Raw genomic sequence first — 23368 nt, 5'->3', positions numbered from 1 at the left:
TCTTGTTTTTATGAAATTAACCATATTGAGATATTATAATAATTTATGACACCAATTGCCTGGAGTTAGGCCAAATTTTGCAGGTTAAAGCCATGGTCCTCTACAAGACTGCCCTCATTTCAGACACCAGTCACAAGTTTGAGGGTCTTCAAGTTTACTCTCACTTCTGATCAACTGATGACAAATTGGGGGTTCCAATGACTCTGTCAGGTTTGATAATTCACTAGAACAACTCACTAAACTTAGAAAAATGCCAGCCATATTTTTGATTGCAGTTTTGTTATAGCAAAGGGATACAAATCAGAGACAGCCAATGAGAGAGACGCATGGGGTAAGGTCTGGAAGGGTCCCAAAAGTCACTTTCCTGGCACATCAATGTATAACAATACACAGAGTATTGCCAACCAGGGAGCTCACCTGAGCTTTGGTGCCCAGAATTTTTATTGGGGTTCATTACATAAGCAGGCTTGATTGAGTCATTTGCCATATGGTCAAACTCAATCTCCAGCATCCCTCCTCTGTCTAGGCTGATATCTCATGACTCAAAGCCCCAAACCTTTAATCCCATGGTTGGTGTCTCTGGTGTGGCCAGTCCCCATCTTGAATTGTCTTGTTAGCACAGTAATCATATAGGCCCACTCTGAGCACTTCATTAGCAGAAAGTATCCGGGCACACCGCAAATAACAGACACTCCTATAACTCAGGAAATTCCAAGGATTTAGAGGCTACGTCCCAGGAACTGGGTACAAATCCCAGTCAAATTCTTGATTACACAGATATTTAAATGACAATATGATGCAACACGCAGAGAAAGAATGAACCATCAGCTTCTCAGAGTTGAGGAACCTCCGCTCTTTCCTCAGGATAGATCCCATACCACTCATGACATGCAACCAACACTGAATCCTTGTCATATTAGTAAAGTTTGTTTTCAAAAAACATTTGAAATACATACAAACAGAAGTTCTAGTATTTTATTTCTGTGCCCCGGAGAACCCTTTTTTATACCACCTGGGGTACTTGTGCCCCTATTTGGAGATCACTGCCCTAGAGATTCCTTGGCTAAATGATTTGAAGAGTGCTATGGACTGAATATTTGCACCCCCTCAAAATTCATATGTTGAAATCCTAACCCCCAGTGTGATGGTATTAGGAGGTGGGGCCTTTGGGAATTGATTAGGTCATGAATGTGGTTAGTCTTCTTAGAAAAGAGACCCTAGAAAGCTCCTTCACCCCTTCTGCCATGTGAGGATGCAGTGAGAAGACTGCCATCTGTGAACTAGAAAACAGGAATCTCACCAGACATCAAATCTGCTGCCACCTTGATCTTGAACTTCCCAGCCTCCAGAACTGTGAGAAATAAATTGTTGTATAAGCCACCAAGTCTAAGCTATTTTGCTGCCCTTGACATGTCTCCCTGCTGGTAGAGTGAACTTCACTGCCCCTTTCACAGCAAGTCCGGGTGGAATCGGAGAGGATATAACGTACACCTTCTCTGAACAGAGGATTTGAATGTTACTACATGTTTCAGCTTACAAGAAGCTGCTCTGTGATCCTAGGTTCCAGAATGAGAAAATACTTAGAGAATAGCCAAGCAGAGTTACAGTCTATAAAGTCTATCTCATGCAGACCCTAAGCCCTCATGTCATGTGAGTGAGAAATAAATGTTGTAAGCCCCACAGATTTGGGGGATGTTTGTGGTACAGTGTAATCCAGGTATAATGTGACTTACCCCAGGGAAAGAGAGGTACCTTTAGGAATGTATTTTGCTTTCTCCTTACAAGCTTACATTGTTAAGGTCCAGTAGCACTTGTTAGGTCCAGTAGTTATTTGCTGGAAAAATTTGTAAAAATTAGCTCTTTTTCTTCTCTTACTCTTTTTCATACCCCTTTCCCTTTCCTTACTAAACAATTCAGTCTTAAATAAAGCATTAGGCGGGGCAGAGCAAGGTAGGTGTCTGTTGAAGGGTGGGGTGGGAGAGGAGCAGTGGTCTGGTGCAGGCAGTCAGAACTTAGGCAGCACGAGCTGGGTGACTAGTCAGGGGGCTGGCTTGACAGTGGTGTTGGAGCCCGAGACGAACATCTCTGCAGGGGTGGGAAAGCGTTCTGGCCTCAGAGCCTGTGCACGCTGAGTAGAGTGTCCACACGTGGCAGTGGCCTGGCGTGGGGTGTCAGTGCCTGAGAGGTGAAGAGAGCACCTATGTGGTGGGGTGGTTGAGTGCAGGGAGTTCGTGCAGTGACCGAGGGCATCCTTGCTGGGAGGTGTCAGGGCCCCAGCAGGGGGAGGAAAGCATCCATGCAGAGGGGAGACCACGTGTGGGTTTCAGAGGCTGTCCACATGGTGGGGGAGTCCAGGAGGGGGGAGGAGGGCTTCCACACAAGAGGGTGACCTTGTATAGGGTGTTAGAGCCTGAGTGGGGTAAGGATGGATCCCACATGGGGGTCAGGGGACCGGCTTCAGGAATCAGAGTTCAGGCAGAGTGAGGAGGGCTTTGCTATGGAAGGTGGCCTGGCGTAGGGCGGCAGACCTGGGCAGGGTGAGGAGAATATCCTTGGGGATCGGCTGCCTCAGTGCAGGAACACCCGTGCAGAATGGAGAGGACGTCAACAGGCGTGGGGCCTGGATTGAGAAGCAAGACCAGTAGGGGTGAGAAGGGCATCTTAGTTAAGGAGGGAGGAGCAGCAAAGGTAGAAGATCAGTTAAATCCAGGGGCTTGATCAAATAAGTAAATAAATTAAAGAGAATGGAAGCAGGCTTCTTACTGTCACAGAAGGGAGTTAGAGATGTGGAAGGGGAAAAAACTGGAATGAACTCATTGGTGTAGGATTGAGATTAGAGGTGTTAGTGTGAACTCATGGTTTGCAATATATTTAGACATAGAAATAAATATAGAGGTAAATGTGTGCACACGTGTGTGTGTGTGTGTGTGTGTGTTATGCAGGAGAGCGAGGAGATTAAAAGGAGGATGGGGGAATTCCCTGGTGGTCCAGCGGTTAGGACCCCATGCTTCAACGGTCGGAGTCCGGGTTCAGTCCCTCATCAGGGAACTAAGATCCCACAAGCCTGCAGTGTGGCCAAAAAATGAAAAAAAAAAAAAAAAAAAACAAAGAAAGAGGATCATTTGGGGAGAACTGAATCTGGGGCGTGAGCTGGGAGCATGTCTGTAGAAAGATTCCACATGAAGGATTTAATTTTGGGGGTGCTTTCCTCTTGGCTTTTGGATAAATTCATATGTAGCGCTCAATTTCTCTCTTAAACTGTGATTCCATTAAGTTATCCTAATTTGTTAAAGGGTCATATATACCTGTACAGCCTTTTGTTGTGGTGTCATGGAGATGAAAGGGCTAGAGAAGGGCAGCCTCCTCTTCCAGTAGAGAGAGCTTCTCTCAGGAGCGGCTGGAGGGGCTAGAGCAGGATGAATGGGGGGCACAATGGATTTAGTCAAGAACAGGGAAAAGCAGAGAACACAGCGAGCAGCTTCTGAAGGCACATAATCTAAACTTTGACTCCTCACTGCATTAGGGGACGCTGACTCTTGAAGGTGGGGAGTCTGACACATGAGTTATTTTGTCAGTTGGAATGTGGTCCCCAAAGTTGCCTGATGAGCCACAAATGATGAGGAGAATGCAAATGTGAATGCGTATATACTGAGGTTGGTTGGTCTACAAATGATTATGTTTGCATGTAAATGCTCATAAGTACTTTAATTTCTTTCCTTCTGGTAAGTTCACAGTTCTCAGGGAGAATTTCCCTAATTGGTTTGTTCCTCTTTTCTTTTCCTTCCTGTTTCCCTACATTTTGAACTTCCTGCTTTTATTGCTATTTGCTGGCATAACGTTTAAAGGCTGTGATAGACACTGTGCCGGTCCTGGGGATTGGGCCCCTGAGGTTTTTAGTTTTCATGAGACTCCTCTCAAGGTTATTTGTCTTTCTGGGGCCTCTGTTCTCATCAGGTTGCGTGATAGGATGTATGACAAGTTACAACCATGCTTGGGTTTCATTTCAAGCTGTTTTAAGGAAGAGATGAACAGGATTCTTTGAAGAGAACAGAAGATCTCAATATGACTTCAGAGGTCACTTATGCTGAAGTGAGGTTTAAAAATAAACCCCAGTCCTTAGGCACCAAATCAGAGCCTCCTGCAGGTAAGACACGTTTTCTGGTGGTTAGAGTTAATGATGGAATGAAGGATGAAGAGAGAATACTATAAACGGAGCCTAGGTAATGTTGGTTAATGGTTCTCTGGCCACAGTTGGGAAACACAGCATTCTCAGAAGACTGAGTCTCCTGAAGATAAGCATTAAGGGATTGTACAGTGGTGCCGTAACACAACTGAGGTGTGAGAAATCCACTACAGGCCTGAGCTAAAGAGAGTGCTAATGAAGCTGGGAAGTCGTCCTTCTGTGCCTTCTGTGCAGTCTAGAGAATGGGTACAGGTCTGGAAGCCATCAGCCCAGATGCAAGGACTAATGATGAATTAGTGGGTTTTGTTTCTTGATCTTGATAGGGGAAGAGTTTGGGTGGAGAGTGTTTGCGTGTATTGGTTAGTACCAGACTAAAGTGGAATGAAAGACCATTGCAGATGAAAGACTAGAAAGTCGTATAAAGAAAGTCCCTTATGTTTCGAGGGAAATTGCTCTGCAGTCAGAAAATCCAATGCATACTGCATCTCTGAGATGGATTCAACGAAGTTTGGAAGTAGATAAAGGGTAATTTGGGTAACGTGTATGATATCTCAGATATAGAACAAAAGGGAGAAAAAAAAAAAAAAACATGGAGACTATGAGAAGCTGTGAGAGGGTAGTCATGATTGCTCATGTTTTCCAGAATTCTTCTGTGGAAATATGGAGAATGCTCAGGAAACTGTTTCTTTTCCCCTTAAAAAATTTATAGGGACTTTCCTGGCGGTCCAGTGGTTAAGACTCTGTGCTCCCACTGCAGGGGGCACAAGTTCGATCACTGGTCAGGGAACTAAGATGCCACTACCGCCAGGCATGGCCAAAAATAAATAAGTAAGTAAGTAAGGAAGTAAGGAAGTAAACACATGGTAACCTTTAAAAATAAATAAAAATTTAAAAGTTTATCTAATTTCTTTATTGTATGTTGCAATGTTCATTATAGAAAAAAATAAAAAACTAGAGGTATACACAAATTTAAATTACTGTATTTATTCTTACCATCTAGAGATAACTATAATTTCCATTTTAGTGTATATCCTTCCAGATATAAATATACATAAATGTGTATATGTATTTTTTCTAAACATGAGATCATATTATACATTATTGAAGGTTTTACCACCACTTGGCAATATATTATAACTTTGAGAAAATAATTCTTTTTTTTAAATTGAGGTATGATTGACAGACAAAATTATATTAGTTTCAGGTGTACAACATAATGATTTGATTCTTATGTATATTGTGAAATGATCACCACAATGTCTAGTTAACATCTGTCACCGTACATAGTTTCACAATTTTTTTCCTGTGATGAAGACTTTTAAGATTTACTCTTAACAACTTTCAAATATGCAGGATTTTATATAAATATATCTATATATATATTATAACCTATAATATTATTAACTACAATTGCCATGCTGTACATTATATCCTATGACTTATTTATTTTGTAACTGGAAGTTTGTACCTTTGACCCCCTTCACCCATTGCACTCACCCCATCACTCCCCACCTCTGGCAACCACCATTCTGTTCTCTGTATCTATGAGTTATTATTATTATCTTTTAAAGATTCCACAGATAAGTGAGATCATATGGTATTTGTCTTTCTTTTTCTCACTTATTTTTCTTACCATAATGCCCTTAAAGTCCATCCTCAAGGCAAGATTTCATTATTTTTTATGACTGAATAATATCCATTGCATATAATTATCACATTTTCTTTATCCATTCACCAATGGACACTTGAGAAGATAATTCTTAACCATGAAATGGTGACTAAAAAGGTCTGATTTTTTAACACAACATTGTAATTCAACTATACTTCTATAAAAAATAAATTTTTTAAAAAAGGTCTGCTATTATTTTAAGGATGTGACGAGGGATGATTATAAAGATTTATCTGCTATGGCATTATTTACATTAAAAAAATTTTTTTAATTTTTTATTTTATTTTATTTTATTTTATTTATTTTTTTATATGGCAGGTTCTTTTTATTTTTATTAGTTCAACATTTTTATTAATATTTACTTTCAATATCTACATTCTCCTCAAATTCAATTCCAAACCACAAAATCTAAAAATATTTCTTTTTTTTTTTTGGTTGTAGTCTTTTTTTTTATAACATCTTTATTGGAGTATAATTGCTCTACAATGGTGTGTTAGTTTCTGCTTTATAACAAAGTGAATCAGTTATACATATACATATGTTCCCATATCTCTTCCCTCTTGCATCTCCCTCCCTCCCACCCTCCCTATCCCACCCCTCTAGGTGGTCACAAAGCACCGAGCTGATCTCCCTGTGCTATGCGGTTGCTACCACTAGCTATCTATTTTACGTTTGGTAGTGTATATATGTCCATGCCACTCTCTCACTTTGTCCCAGCTTACCCTTCCCCCTCCCCATATCCTCAAGTCCATTCTCTAGTAGGTCTGTGTCTTTATTCCCGTCTTGCCACTAGGTTCTTCATGACCTTTTTTTTTTTAGATTCCATATATATGTGTTAGCATATGGTATTTGTTTTTCTCTTTCTGACTTACTTCACTCTGTATGACAGACTCTAGGTCCATCCACCTCACTACAAATAACTCAATTTCATTTCTTTTTATGGCTGAGTAATATTCCATTGTATATATGTGCCACATCTTATCCATTCATCCGATGATGGACACTTAGGTTGCTTCCATATCCTGGCTATTGTAAATAGAGCTGCAATGAACATTTTGGTACATGACTCTTTTTGAATTATGGTTTTCTCAGGGTATATGCCCAGTAGTGGGATTGCTGGATCATGTGGTAATTCTATTTTTAGTTTGTTAAGGAACCTCCATACTGTTCTCCATAGTGGCTGTATCAATTTAAATTCCCACCAACAGTGCAAGAGTGTTCCCTTTTCTCCACACGCTCTCCAGCATTTGTTGTTTGTAGATTTTCTGACGATGCCTATTCTAACTGGTGTGAGCTGATACCTCATTGTAGTTTTGATTTGCATTTCTCTAATAATTAGTGATGTTGAGCAGCTTTTCATGTGCTTCTTGGCCATCTGTATGTCTTCTTTGGAGAAATGTCTGTTTAGGGCTTCTGCCCATTTTTGGATTGGGTTGTTTGTTTCTTTAATATTGAGCTGAATGAGCTGTTTATATATTTTGGAGATTAATCCTTTGTCCGTTGATTCGTTTGCAAATATTTTCTCCCATTCTGAGGGTTGTCTTTTCGTCTTGTTTATGGTTCCCTTTGCTGTGCAAAAGCTTTGAAGTTTCATTAGGTCCCATTTGTTTATTTTTGTTTTTATTTCCATTACTCTAGGAGGTGGATCAAAAAAGATCTTGCTGTGATTTATGTCAAAGAGTGTTCTTCCTATGGTTTCCTCTAAGAGTTTGATAGTGTCCGGTGTTACATTTAGGTCTCGAATCCATTTTGAGTTTATTTTTGTGTATGGTGTTAGGGAGTGTTCTAATTTCATTCTTTTACATGTAGCTGTCCAGTTTTCCCAGCACCACTTATTGAAGAGACTGTCTTTTCTCCATTGTATATCTTTGCCTCCTTTGTCATAGATTAGTTGACCATAGGTGCGTGGGTTTATCTCTGGGCTTTCTATCTTGTTCCATTGATCTATGTTTCTGTTTTTGTGCCAGTACCATATTGTCTTGATCACTGTAGCTTTGTAGTATAGTCTGAAGTCAGGGAGTCTGATTCCTCCAGCTCCGTTTTTTTCCTTCAAGACTGCTTTGGCTATTTGGGGTCTTTTGTGTCTCCATACAAATTTTAAGATGATTTGTTCTAGTTCCGTAAAAAATGCCATTGGTAATTAGATAGGGATTGCATTGAATCTGTAGATTGCTTTGGGTAGTATAGTCATTTTCACAATATTGATTCTTCCAATCCAAGAACATGGTATATCTCTCCATCTGTTGGTATCATCTTTAATTTCTTTCATCAGTGTCTTATAGTTTTCTGCAGACAGGTCTTTTGTCTCCCTACGTAGGTTTATTCCTAGGTATTTTATTCTTCTTGTTGCAATGGTAAATGGGAGTGCTTCCATAATTTCTCTTTCAGATTTTTCATCATTAGTGTATAGGAATGCAAGAGATTTCTGTGCATTAATTTTGTATCCTGCAACTTTACCAAATTCATTGATTAGCTCTAATAGTTTTCTGGTGACATTTTTAGGATTCTCTATGTATAGTATCATGTCATCTGCAAACAGTGACAGTTTTACTTCTTTTTTTCCAATTTGTATTCCTTTTATTTCTTTTTCTTCTCTGATTGCCGTGGCTAGGACTTCCAGAACTATGTTGAATAATAGTGGAGAGAGTGGGCATCCTTGTCTTGTTCTTGATCTTAGAGGAAATGCTTTCAGTTTTTCACCATTGAGAATGATGTTTGCTGTGGGTTTGTCATATATGGCCTTTATTATGTTGAGGTAGGTTCCCTCTATGCCCACTTTCTGGGGAGTTTTTATCATAAATGGGTGTTGAATTTTGTCAAAAGCTTTTTCTGCATCTACTGAGATGATCATATGGTTTTTCTTCTTCAGTTTGTTAATATGGTGTATCACATTGATTGATTTGCGTATATTGAAGAATCCTTGCATCCCTGGGATAAATCTCACTTGATCATGGTGTATGATCCTTTTAATGTGTTGTTGGATTCCTTTTGCTAGTATTTTGTTGCAGATTTTTGCATCTATATTCATCAGTGATCTTGGTCTGTCATTTTCTTTTTTTGTAGTATCTTTGTCTGGTTTTGGTTTCAGGGTGATGGTGGCCTCATAGAATGAGTTTAGGAGTGTGTTCCTTCCTCTGCAAATTTTTGGAAGAGTTTGAGAAGGATGGGTGTTAGCCCCTCTCTAAATGTTTGATAGAATTCACCTGTGAAGCCATCTGGTCCTGGACTTTTGTTTGTTGGAAGATTTTTAACCACAGTTTCAATTTCATTACTTGTGATTGGTCTGTTCATATTTTCTGTTTCTTCCTGGTTCAGTCTTGGAAGGTTATACCTTTCTAAGAATTTGTCCATTTCTTCCAGGTTGTCCATTTTCTTGGCATAGAGTTGCTTGTAGTAGTCTCTTAGGATGCTTTGTATTTCTGCGGTGTCTGTTGTAACTTCTCCTTTTTCATTTCTAATTTTATTGATTTGAGTCCTCTCCCTCTTTTTCTTGATGAGTCTGGCTAATGGTTTATGAATTTTGTTTATCTTTTCAAAGAACCAGCTTTTAGTTTTATTGATCTTTGATATTGTTTTCTTTGTTTCTATTTCATTTATTTCGGCTCTGGTCTTTATGATTTCTTTCCTTCTGCTAACTTTGGGTTTTGTTTGTTCTTCTTTCTCTAGTTCCTTTAAGTGTAAGGTTAGATTGTTTACTTGAGATGTTTCTTGTTTCTTGAGGTAGGCTTGTATAGCTATAAAGTTCCCTCTTAGAACTGCTTTTGCTGCATCCCATAGGTTTTTTTTTTTTTTTTTTTTTTTATGTCTGAAACATTTATATTAACATATTTCCATACATATTTCCATACAAGTACAAATATAAGATTTTTAGAAATTTCATGTAATGTCTGAAACATTTATATTAACATATTTCCATACATATTTCCATACAAATACAAATATGATTTTTAGAAATTTCATGTAATGTCTGAAACATTTATATTAACATATTTCCATACATATTTCCATACAAATACAAATATAAGATTTTTAGAAATTTCATGTAATGTCTGAAACATTTATATTAACATGTTTCCATACAAATAACCCAATGAAAGTTTAGTATTAGTTGTTTTGTTTGTTTTTTTATACTGCAGGTTCTTATTAGGCATCAGTTTTATACACATCAGTGTATACATGTCAATCCCAATCGCCCAATTCAGCACACCACCATCCCCACCCCACTGCAGTTTTCCCCCCTTGGTGTCCATATGTCCATTCTCTACATCTGTGTCTCAACTTCTGCCCTGCAAACTGGCTCATCTGTACCATTTTTCTAGGTTCCGCATACATGCATTAATATACGATATTTGTTTTTCTCTTTCTGACTTACTTCACTCTGTATGACAGTCTCTAGATCCATCCACGTCTCAACAAATGACTCAATTTCGTTCCTTTTTATGGCTGAGTAATATTCCATTGTATATATGTACCACAACTTCTTTATCCATTCGTCTGTTGATGGGCATTTAGGTTGCTTCCATGACCTGGCTATTGTAAATAGTGCTGCAATGAACATTCGGGTGCATGTGTCTTTTTGAATTACGGTTTTCTCTGGGTATATGCCCAGTAGTGGGATTGCTGGGTCATATGGTAATTCTATTTTTAGTTTTTTAAGGAACCTCCATATTGTTCTCCATAGTGGCTGTATCATTTTACATTCCCACCAACAGTGCAAGAGGGTTCCCTTTTCACCACACCCTCTCCAGCATTTGTTGTTTGTAGATTTTCTGATGATGCCCATTCTAACAGGAGTGAGGTGATACCTCATTGTAGTTTTGATTTGCATTTCTCTAATAATTAGTGATGTTGAGCATCTTTTCATGTGCTTCGTGGCCATCTGTATGTCTTCTTTGGAGAAATGTCTATTTAGGTCTTCTGCCCATTTTTGGATTGGGGTGTTTGTTTCTTTGATATTGAGCTGAATGAGCTGTTTATATATTTTGGAGATTAATCCTTTGTCCGTTGATTCATTTGCGAATATTTTCTCCCATTCTGAGGGTTGTCTTTTCGTCTTGTTTATGGTCTCCTTTGCTGTGCAAAAGCTTTGAAGTTTCATTAGGTCCCACTTGTTTATTTTTGTTTTTATTTCCATTACTCTAGGAGGTGGATCCAAAAAGATCTTTTTTTTTTTTTTTTTTTTTTTTTTTTTTTTTTTCACACACACACACTGTATTTTATTTTTACAAGAGATAAATCGACTGACACCAAGCATTGTACATGGATGACCACAACAAAAGCAACAATGATTGCAATTACCAAACATGAAACACACTCATACTATGTCATAGTATTGACATTCAGTCCAGTAATCCTCCACTGTAACAGCTCCTTTACTTTGCAGTGAAAATTGATTTGTATATTCTTTGCCTCTGAGTCCTTGTGGAATTTTTTTTTTTTTTTTTTTTTAATTCAGACAGAAAGTCACAAAAATTATACTCATCCTCATCAGTTCACTCAGTCCCATGTAATTAATTTTTTTTTTCATCTTGATCTTTTGTTAGCACTTTTATGAGTTCATCAGTTTTTCATTAGAGTTCTGAAAATGCTTATTCATTCAGTTCAGCAGTACAGTCCGTTACCAGAAACCTGTACTTGTCAGAGTCTTTTCCATGTATTTCTTGAAGATGAAACCCTTTTACAGGAACATATTTGCAAAATCATCAGAGTACACCCAGAACTGTCTGTAAATGACAAAAGACTTAAAAATGACCACGGTTAAAGATTTGATGACAGTTCATAATAATGCAGTTGACAAGAAAATTAGTTATTTCTGAGATATACATTTTAAAGTAATAACTAGGATTATTACTTATAACATTATACCAGAACATATAAGATTTTTAGAAATTTCATGTAATGTCTGAAACATTTATATTAACATATTTCCATACATATTTCCATACAAGTACAAATATAAGATTTTTAGAAATTTCATGTAATGTCTGAAACATTTATATTAACATATTTCCATACATATTTCCATACAAATACAAATATGATTTTTAGAAATTTCATGTAATGTCTGAAACATTTATATTAACATATTTCCATACATATTTCCATACAAATACAAATATAAGATTTTTAGAAATTTCATGTAATGTCTGAAACATTTATATTAACATGTTTCCATACAAATAACCCAATGAAAGTTTAGTATTAGTTGTTTTGTTTGTTTTTTTATACTGCAGGTTCTTATTAGGCATCAGTTTTATACACATCAGTGTATACATGTCAATCCCAATCGCCCAATTCAGCACACCACCATCCCCACCCCACTGCAGTTTTCCCCCCTTGGTGTCCATATGTCCATTCTCTACATCTGTGTCTCAACTTCTGCCCTGCAAACTGGCTCATCTGTACCATTTTTCTAGGTTCCGCATACATGCATTAATATACGATATTTGTTTTTCTCTTTCTGACTTACTTCACTCTGTATGACAGTCTCTAGATCCATCCACGTCTCAACAAATGACTCAATTTCGTTCCTTTTTATGGCTGAGTAATATTCCATTGTATATATGTACCACAACTTCTTTATCCATTCGTCTGTTGATGGGCATTTAGGTTGCTTCCATGACCTGGCTATTGTAAATAGTGCTGCAATGAACATTCGGGTGCATGTGTCTTTTTGAATTACGGTTTTCTCTGGGTATATGCCCAGTAGTGGGATTGCTGGGTCATATGGTAATTCTATTTTTAGTTTTTTAAGGAACCTCCATATTGTTCTCCATAGTGGCTGTATCATTTTACATTCCCACCAACAGTGCAAGAGGGTTCCCTTTTCACCACACCCTCTCCAGCATTTGTTGTTTGTAGATTTTCTGATGATGCCCATTCTAACAGGAGTGAGGTGATACCTCATTGTAGTTTTGATTTGCATTTCTCTAATAATTAGTGATGTTGAGCATCTTTTCATGTGCTTCGTGGCCATCTGTATGTCTTCTTTGGAGAAATGTCTATTTAGGTCTTCTGCCCATTTTTGGATTGGGGTGTTTGTTTCTTTGATATTGAGCTGAATGAGCTGTTTATATATTTTGGAGATTAATCCTTTGTCCGTTGATTCATTTGCGAATATTTTCTCCCATTCTGAGGGTTGTCTTTTCGTCTTGTTTATGGTCTCCTTTGCTGTGCAAAAGCTTTGAAGTTTCATTAGGTCCCACTTGTTTATTTTTGTTTTTATTTCCATTACTCTAGGAGGTGGATCCAAAAAGATCTTGCTGTGATTTATGTCAAAGAGTGTTCTTCCTATGTTTTCCTCTAAGAGTTTTATAGTGTCCAGTCTTATATTTAGGTCTCTAATCCATTTTGAGTTTATTTTTGTGTATGGTGTTAGGGAGTATTCTAATTTCATTCTTTTACATGTAGCTGTCCAGTTTTCCCAGCACCACTTATTGAAGAGACTGTCTTTTCTCCATTGTATATCTTTGCCTCCTTTGTCATAGATTAGTTGACCATAGGTGCGTGGGTTAATCTCTGGGCTTTCTATCTTGTTCCATTGATCTATGTTTCTGTTTTTGTGCCAGTACCATATTGTCTTGATTACTGTAGCTTTGTAGTATAGTCTGAAGTCAGGGAGTCTGATTCCTCCAGCTCCATTTTTTTGCCTCAAGACTGCTTTGCCTATTCGGGGTCTTTTGTGTCTCCATACAAATTTTAAGATGATTTGTTCTAGCTCCGTAAAAAATGCCATTGGTAATTTGATAGGGATTGCATTGAATCTGTAGATTGCTTTGGGTAGTATACTCATTTTCACAATATTGATTCTTCCAATCCAAGAACATGGTATATCTCTCCATCTGTTGGTATCATCTTTAATTTCTTTCATCAGTGTCTTATAGTTTTCTGCATACAGGTCTTTTGTCTCCCTAGGTAGGTTTATTCCTAGGTATTTTATTCTTTTTGTTGCAATGGTAAATGGGAGTGTTTCCATAATTTCTCTTTCAGATTTTTCATCATTAGTGTATAGGAATGCAAGAGATTTCTGTGCATTAATTTTGTATCCTGCAACTTTACCATATTCATTAATTAGCTCTAGCAGTTTTCTGGTGGCAGTTTTAAGATTCTCTATGTATAGTATCATGTCATCCGCAAACAGTGACAGTTTTACTTCTTCTTTTCCAATTTGTATTCCTTTTATTTCTTTTTCTTCTCTGATTGCCGTGGCTAGGACTTCCAAAACTATGTTGAATAATAGTGGTGAGAGTGGACATCCTTGTCTCGTTCCTGATCTTAGAGGAAATGCTTTCAGTTTTTCACCATTGAGAATGATGTTTGCTGTGGGTTTGTCATATATGGCCTTTATTATGTTGAGGTAGGTTCCCTCTATGCCCACTTTCTGGAGAGTTTTTATCAGAAATGGGTGTTGAATTTTGTCAAAAGCTTTTTCTGCATCTATTGAGATGATCATATAGTTTTTATTCTTCAATTTGTTAATATGGTGTATCACATTGATTGATTTGCGTATATTGAAGAATCCTTGCATCCCTGGGATAAATCCCACTTGATCGTGGTGTATGATCCTTTTAATGTGTTGTTGGATTCTGTTTGCTAGTATTTTGTTGAGGATTTTTGCATCTATATTCATCAGTGATATTGGTCTGTAATTTTCTTTTTTTGTAGTGTCTTTGTCTGGTTTTGGTATCAGGGTGATGGTGGCCTCATAGAATGAGTTTGGGAGTGTTCCTTCCTCTGCAATTTTTTGGAAGAGCTTGAGAAGGATGGGTGTTAGCTCTTCTCTAAATGTTTGATAGAATTCACCTGTGAGGCCATCTGGTCCTGGACTTTTGTTTGTTGGAAGATTTTTAATCACAGTTTCAATTTCATTACTTGTGATTGGTCTGTTCATATTTTCTATTTCTTCCTGGTTCAGTCTTGGAAGGTTATACCTTTCTAAGAATTTGTCCATTTCTTCCAGGTTGTCCATTTTATTGGCATAAAGTTGCTTGTAGTAGTCTCTTAGGATGCTTTGTATTTCTGCAGTGTCTGTTGTAACTTCTCCTTTTTCATTTCTGATTTTATTGATTTGAGTCCTCTCCCTCTTTTTCTTGATGAGTCTGGCTAATGGCTTATCAATTTTGTTTATCTTCTCAAAGAACCAACTTTTAGTTTTATTGATCTTTGCTATTGTTTTCTTTGTTTCTATTTCATTTATTTCTGCTCTGATCTTTATGATTTCTTTCCTTCTGCTAACTTTGGGTTTTGTTTGTTCTTCTTTCTCTAGTTTCTTTAAGTGTAAGGTTAGATTGTTTACTTGAGCTTTTTCTTGTTTCTTTAGGTAGGCTTGTATAGCTATAAACTTCCCTCTTAGAACTGCTTTTGCTGCATCCCATAGGTTTTGGGTCGTCGTGTTTTCATTGTCATTTGTCTCTAGGTATTTTTTGATTTCCTCTTTGATTTCTTCAGTGATCTCTTGGTTATTTAGTAACGTATTGTTTAGCCTCCATGTGTTTGTGTTTTTTACGTTTTCTTCTCTGTAATTCATTTCTAATCTCATAGCGTTGTGGTCAGAAAAGATGTTTGATACGATTTCAATTTTCTTAAATTTACTGAGGCTTGATTTGTGACCCAAGATGTGATCTAGCCTGGAGAATGTTCCGTGCGCACTTGAGAAGAAAGTGTAATCTGCTGTTTTTGGATGGAACGTCCTATAAATATCAATTAAATCTATCTGGTCTATTGTGTCATTTATAGCTTCTGTTTCCTTATTTATTTTCATTTTGGATGATCTGTCCATTGGTGTAAGTGAGGTGTTAAAGTCCCCCACTATTATTGTGTTACTGTCGATTTCCTCTTTTATAGCTGTTAGCAGTTGCCTTATGTATTTAGGTGCTCCTATGTTGGGTGCGTATATATTTATAATTGTTATATCTTCTTCTTGGATTGATCCCTTGATCATTATGTAGTGTCCTTCCTTGTCTCTTGTAACATTCTTTATTTTAAAGTCTATTTTATCTGATATGAGTATTGCTACTGCAGCTTTCTTTTGATTTCCATTTGCATGGAATATCTTTTTCCATCCCCTCACTTTCAGTCTGTATGTGTCCCTAGGTCTGAAGTGGGTCTCTTGTAGACAGCATATATATGGGTCTTGTTTTTGTATCCATTCAGCAAGCCTGTGTCTTTTGGTTGAAGCATTTAATCCATTCACATTTAAGGTAATTATCGATATGTATGTTCCTATGACCAATTTCTTATTGTTTTGGGTTTGTTTTTGTAGGTCCTTTTCTTCTCTTGTGTTTCCCACTTAGAGAAGTTCATTTGTTGTAGAGCTGGTTTGGTGGTGCTGAATTCTCTTAGCTTTTTCTTGTCTGTAAAGCTTTTGATTTCTCCATCGAATCTGAATGAGATCCTTGCTGGGTAGAGTAATCTTGGTTGTAGGTTCTTCCCTTTCATCACTTTAAGTATGTCATGCCACTCCCTTCTGGCTTGTAGAGTTTCTCCTGAGAAATCAGCTGTTAACCTTATGGGAGTTTCCTTGTATGTAATTTGCCGTTTTTCCCTTGCTGCTTTCAATAATTTTTCTTTGTCTTTAATTTTGCCAATTTGATTACTATGTATCTCGGCGTGTTTCTCCTTGGGTTTATCCTGTATGGGACTTGCTGCGCTTCCTGGACTTGGGTGGCTATTTCCTTTCCCATGTTAGGGAAGTTTTCGACTATAATCGCTTCAAATATTTTCTCTGGTGCTTTCTCTCTCTCTTCTCCTTCTGGGACCCCTATAATGTGAATGTTGTTGCATTTAATGTTTTCCCAGAGGTCTCTTAGGCTGTCTTCATTTCTTTTCATTCTTTTTTCTTTATTCTGTTCTGCAGCAGTGAATTCCACCATTCTGTCTTCCAGGTCACTTATTCGTTCTTCTGCCTCAGTTATTCTGCTATTGATTCCTTCTAGTGTAGTTTTCATTTCAGTTATTGTATTGTTCATCTCTGTTTGTTTGTTCTTTAATTTTTCTAGGTCTTTGTTAAACATTTCTTGCATATTCTTGATCTTTGCCTCCATTGTTTTTCTGAGGTTCTGGCTCATCTTCACTATCATTATTCTGAATTCTTTTTCTGGAAGGTTGCCTATCTCCACTTCATTTAGTTGTTTTTCTGGGATTTTATCTTGTTTCTTCATCTGGTACATAGCCCTCTGCCTTTTCATCTTGTCTATCTTTCTGTGAATGTGGTTTTTGTTCCAGAGGCTGCAGGATTGTAGTTGTTCTTGCTTCTCTGGCATTATTTAAAATAGTTAAAGTTGGAAATAATCTGAAAGATTATTTAAATATGTAATGAAATACTATGCAACCACAATACAGTGTGCTAAAGAAGAAAATATGGTGGCATGAAAAATGTTGATGATACAGCATATAAGAAAATAGTAGGTCAGAAACCAGTATACATGGTGTGTCAATCATGTGGCAAAAGGTGCATGTATAGATATATACAGTTAAAAAATTGCTGGAAGGATGTATGCCAAAATATTTACAACAGTTATCCTCAGTGGTAGGAATTTGTGCTCTTATGTATTTTCTAAAGTTTCTACAATGAACATTATTATTTCCTTCATAGTTTCATATTATTTCCAATGTCATGTTGTTAGTATAGTGTATCATCCAAGAAAAGGGAGATGATGAAGAGAAGGTGAAAGAGGAAATCAGGGTCAGAATTTATTATTGATGAAGTTAATATGATTTCTCCTTCAGCTCCCAAAGAGAAGACCAACCTTCACAAAAGTCACCCTAGTTTTCCCAAGCCACTTCTTGCCTCATTGCTGATACTTCTGCTACTATTGGCAATCTCATTTTTGATCGCTTTTATCTGTAAGTATCCAGCTGAATCTATAAGGAATGTCTGCCTTACATGAAGAGATGGCATCCAATAAACCAAAACAATGAGTTTTTTCAGAAATCTGGAAAAGAAGTCATCTCTGGGGGAAGACGTAATTAGTGGGACTCCACTGGGAATTTTGTTCTTTATTTGAATTTAGTTACTCTTCTATAGAAATAATGGCATTCACTCCCTTTAGAGAAATTGAAGAGTATATATGTATACATGTTTCTGTGTTGTAGAGTGAAATCTATAGGGCACCATTTGTACACTAGACAGTTGTGTAAGTGAGGTCAAATCTATAGTTCCTTAGTAGTGTTTATAAGGCTATTACTTTTTGAGTGCACAGACACATAGTTTGGGATGAGCAGGTGGACAAGAAGGAAATGGGAAGAAATCTCCCAGGAAAAAATTTTAATTAAAATTTCACCTTTATTATTTCTGTCCTTCTCAAGACTGCATGAGATCTTAAAGTCAATTTGGCAGATAGGTGGATTTCTGCCTATCTTTGGCTTTAAGAATTTATCAAATTTTTAAAAATCATAAAACTAGTATATATTTGGGTAGATATTTTATTCATTCATTTGGTCATTCAATAAGCTACGATGGCCATCTACTCTATGTCAGGCACTGTGCCAGACAGCATCAACAGAGTCATAGCCCTTGGTCTCAAGAAGTTCGGAGAATGATGGTAACTGGTTGAATGAACCAGTGGTTATAACAGCGTATGGTAAATGTTCTGCAGGTTAGAAGCACAGGACGCTGAGACAGGCTTCCTGGAGGAGGTGACAGCTACACCTGTGTGGACCAAGAATGACAGAGATGTGAGAGAGCTTGGAAACATTTGGGGAAATGTGTATAAATGACTGTGACATATAGTGCTAAGTGAACTGTAAGAAATGAAGTTGCAGGTGGGAGAAACAAGCAGAGCTCACATCATGAAGAGTGTTGTATATAATGCTAAAGAGTGTGGATTTTTCCCCCTGAAGGTTATTGTATCCATTATCTTCTGCTGCTTAATAAACCAATCTAAAGCTTAGTGGATTAAAACAACAACTATTTTTAGCTCATGATTCTGTGGTTTGGCAATTTGGACTGGGCTCAGCTGGGAGATTCTGTTGGTCCTGGCTAAAGCCCGTTGTGCATATGCAGTCAAGTTCCAGTTACAGGCAACCCGGTTTCTGAGGAAGAGGATGTAAGCTGGAACGACATGGACAAATTGGTCCCACTTCTTTCGTAATTCATCGGGCTAGCCCGAGCTTGTTCAGATGGGAACGTGTAGGCTTGTAGAGTGAGAGCGATAGTGAGCAAAGCCTCCTGAAGCCTTAGTTTGGAAGTAACCAGAGTTGCGTCTGCACATTCTGTTGGCCAAAGGAAATCTTAAAGCCAGCCCAGATTCAAGTGGTGGAGGAATAGACCCCACTTGTTGATTGGAAAAGTTAATAAGTTATATTGCAAAGGGGTATGGATACAGGGAGAGTTGAAAATTGTGGCCATTTTTGGAATGTGTCACAGTCAGGGAGAGCCATTGAAAAATTTTAACCAGGGAAGTGATCATAACTAAATTTGATTTATAGAAATATGCTTTTGGTGTAAATGTGTAAAATGGATATATGAGGACAGAACTGGAAGTAAAGAGAATAGTTGGAAAGCCAATTCATTATGCAATTGAGAAATAGTGAGAACCTGATCTAAGGCTAGGGGTAGTGAAGGAGAAAGGGGGTAGCTTTGAATGATAATGAGGCGGTATAATCAAGGAGGTTGAGGCTTGATGAATATTTAGATCTGGGAAATAAAGGACCAAGAGAAGTAAAGTGTGGCTCCAATATTCCTACTTGGTGAACTCAGAAATCACGAAGTTATTCAAAGAGGTAGACAATAAATGATGAGTAGAAGGTTTGAGATGGAAGATGGTGATTTAAGTTTTGGGCATGTTAAATGTTGTATGACTCTTGGAACCTCAAATGGACATGTCTAGTGGGAGACATATTTGTCTGGATTTTAGGAGACAGGTCTGAGCTTTGGAAGTCATTTACATTTAGGTACCAGTTGAAACCATGAGGACACATGATATCAGTCAAGGAGAAGATTTAGTATAGGAAAGAAGGGTAAGGATGGAACTCTAGGGAATGTCACATTTTAAAAGAAATGGATAGGGAATTCCCTGGTGGTCCAGTGGTTAGGACTCTGTGCTTTCACTGCCGAGGGTGCAGGTTCAATCCCTGGTGGGAGAACTAAGATCCCTCAAGCTGAGCAGCCATAAATAAATAAACAAATAAATAAATAAGAAAGATGGATTGAGAAAGAGGATCTTACAAAGGAGTATAAGAAGCAACAGCAGGGCTTCCCTGGTGGCGCAGTGGTTGAGAGTCTGCCTGCCGATGCAGGGGACACGGGTTCGAGCCCTGGTCTGGGAAGATCCCACATGCCGCGGAGCAACTAGGCCCGTGAGCCACAACTGCTGAGCCTGCGCGTCTGGAGCCTGTGCTCCGCGATAAGAGAGGCCGCGATAGTGAGAGGCCCGCGCACCGCGATGAAGAGTGGCTCCCGCTTGCCACAACTGGAGAAAGCCCTTGCACAGAAACGAAGACCCAACACAGCCATAAATAAATAAATAAATTAATTAATTAATTAATTAATTAATTAAAAAAAAAAAAAAGAAGCAACAGCAGGAAAGCTGAGGCAAACAGAGGAAAGAGTAGTGTCCCAACAGTTAAGGGGGAAGAGAACTAGGGTCAAGTATGGCAGGAAGTCAAAGGGGAAGAAAATTAAGAAGTGGCCCTAGGAAATTACTGATAACCCATTGCAAGGGTGATTTTCATGGAGTGGTGGAAGCAGAATCCAGCATGCAGTGGTTAAAGAACTAAATAGAGGTAAGGAGGAGAGAAAGAGAGAAAATTTACTTTTTAGAGGGAGAGGTAGGTTAGTCTTGAGCTGTGAGAGACTTGAGTGTGTTGGCCTGCTGAGGAATAAGAGCCAGGTGGGATGGATAAAGTAAAGGAAAGAAGATGAAGAGGATAATGTCTTCCTCTCCAGATCATTGTTGGAGTTGTTTTGATTCCCAATTCTACAAGTAACCCAGAACTCATCAGAATTAGCTAAATTTCTCCCCGAAGACTCATGCTGTGTACATCCTCAGGTAGAAGTGTTTAATCATTTTCTCTCCATTCCTTGTCCTTCAAGGATTAGCCTTTGCATGCATTTAGTGTGGATATTTGAAGGAGAATATAGACAAATCCCTTTAGACCCGTTATAATGGAAGCGTCATGTCCTCTTTCAACTACTGATTTTTTCAGCTATTCCTGCAGAAATCTGTAGTTTCAAAATCAGTGGGATTAGGATTACATTGAATGTGGGGTGATGGGAAATCTTTTCCACAGTCAGGATTCTATTAAAGTAATTGGGCAATTGTAGGTTTTGTTCCTATAAAGAATGTAAGTAACATTAAGGAGTGACGTTATAACGCTACCAGGAAAATGAATGGTCTTATTCTCTTTTTCAGTTTTTTTCCAAAAATGTTCTTATATTCCTAAAGAAAAAAAGACTACAAAAGAAGTCCCTCACACAGTATTGGAATGTATGAAAGAAAATTCGACCACAGAAGGTAAGAATTAAATGTGCCTATAATTCAGTTGTTGTCTCTACTGTGTGCCAGATCTATATTTCCAATAAGGTTCACAGGCAGGTCATACTAAGAAGTTGAGTCTTATGATCATTTTAAACTTTAAGTATACAAATATTTAGGACCTAAAATTCTTTTATACATATCTTTAGTATATCTGTGTAAGGAAATAGTTTTAATTGTGAAAAAGATTACATTGCTTTTGGGTTTCTTCAGCCTTTGCTTCTTTCTGAGTTTTCTGTGCATACTTGCCCTTTTTGTTACATATCAGGTAAAACTCACTCGTTCAAGAAAAATTTAATTCATTTGTGTTTTAAGAAAACATATGTGCGTAAAACATTTCTGGGAGAATGCATAAAATACACTTAAACAGGGTTTTACCTCTTCAGACTAGAGTTGAAGGTTTTGGAAGAGGAAGAAAGTTTTAGTTTTGTTTGATGAAGAGGATGTAAATTTTAATTATAGATGTGATTATTTAAATTAAAAATAGACTATTTTTAGAGAACAGTTTTATTTTTACAGCAAAACTGAGCAAATAATAGACTTCCCATATCACTCCCCTCCCCCGTGTACACAATTTTTCCAACATCTTACATTATTAGTATGGTACATTTATTGCAACTATTGAACCAATATTGATATATTATCATTAATTAAAGTTCATAGTTTGTTCAGATTTCCTTAGTTTTTTTCCTTAATGAACATTTTTTTTCTTAATGAGAAACTTTTTCTTAGTTTTTTCTTTCTTTTTTAAATTTTGATTCTTTTTAAAAAATTAATTAATTTATTTATTTTTGGCTGCATTGGATCTTCATTGCCGCATGCGGGCTTTCTCTAGTTGCGGCGAGCGGGGGCTACTCTTCGTTGCGGTGCGTGGGCTTATTGTGGTGGCTTCTCTTATTGTGGAGCATGGGTTCTAGGCGCATGGGCTTCAGTAGTCGTGGCACGTGGGCTCAGTAGTTGTGGCTCACGGGCTCTAGAGCACAGGCTCAGTAGCTGTGGTGCATGGGCTTAGTTGCTCCATGGCATGTGGGATCTTCCCAGACCAGGGCTCGAACCCATGTCCCCTGCATTGTCAGGCGCCACCAGGGAAGACCCAAACTTGTTTTATAATAGCAATTTCTGGAAATTATTTTTATCTCAACTGACAAGTAACTCAGAAAAAAATCAGTTTATTTATTTATGTAATTAAACATTTTAAGTTGTATTTGACATACAACATTGTGTAAGTTCAAGGTGTGCAGATAATTGATTTTATGTTGTAATATAATTGCTATATTAGCATTAGCTAATATCTCTAACATGTCACATACTTACCATTTCTTTTAGTGTTGGGAACAGTTAAAATCTACTCTCTTAGCAACTTTAATGTTCACAATATAGTTTTGTTGTCTATAATCACTGTACTGTGTATTAGATCACAGGACTTATTTACATACTAGTTGTAAGTATATACCCTTAAACAACATCTCTTCCATTCCCACACCTCCCAGCCCCTGGTAACCACCAATTTATCCTCTGTTTTTAAATTTTCATTTTTTAAAATATAGGAGATATCATGGAGTATTTGTCTTTCTCTGTCTGACTTATCTCACTTAGCATAATGTCCTCAAGGCCCATCCATGTTGTTTCAAATGGCAGAATTTCCTTTTTTCTCATGGCTGAATAGTATTCCAGTACATATACCACATCTTCTTCACCTGTTCATCTGTTGATGGACACTTGGGTTGCTTCCATATCTTGGCTTTTGTAAATAATGCTTCAATGAACATAGGGGTGCATATATCTTTTCTACTTGGTGTTTTTATTTTCTTCGGATAAAGAACCAGAGTGGAATTGCTGGATCTTTTTGTTTTGTATTGATATATGCCCTAACTACTTATTGTGGACATAGATGATTTTATTACTTTTGTGTTTTAACCTTCCTACCAGCTTTAAAGTGGTTGATCTACTACTCATACTGTATATTTGCCTTTACCGATGAGATTTTTCCTTTTATAATTTTTATATTTCCGTCTGTGGTCTTTTCTGTTCACTTAGAGG

General features: G+C 37.6%; 1 protein-coding gene across 2 annotated transcripts in view; it reads left to right on the top strand.

Moving 5' to 3' along the window:
• LOC132372384 (C-type lectin domain family 4 member A-like) overlaps positions 1-23368 on the top strand; it is a 41820-nt gene that overhangs the window by 2227 nt on the left and 16225 nt on the right. The window contains exons 1-3 of one of the 2 annotated variants that reach the window (XM_059934448.1): positions 4063-4144; positions 17580-17696; positions 21206-21307. In XM_059934448.1, the coding sequence (XP_059790431.1) occupies positions 4063-4144; positions 17580-17696; positions 21206-21307 (301 nt within the window). Of the gene's footprint in view, positions 1-4062; positions 4145-17579; positions 17697-21205; positions 21308-23368 lie in introns of those variants that run through there. The other variant, XM_059934449.1, reaches the window with a different exon arrangement.

The sequence above is a fragment of the Balaenoptera ricei genome, chromosome 10 (genome assembly GCF_028023285.1).
Source record: "Balaenoptera ricei isolate mBalRic1 chromosome 10, mBalRic1.hap2, whole genome shotgun sequence".
NCBI classification, from domain to species: Eukaryota; Metazoa; Chordata; class Mammalia; order Artiodactyla; family Balaenopteridae; genus Balaenoptera; species Balaenoptera ricei.
The sequence above is the reverse complement of the archived record's forward strand: the minus strand, read 5'-3'. Positions and strand labels throughout refer to the sequence as shown.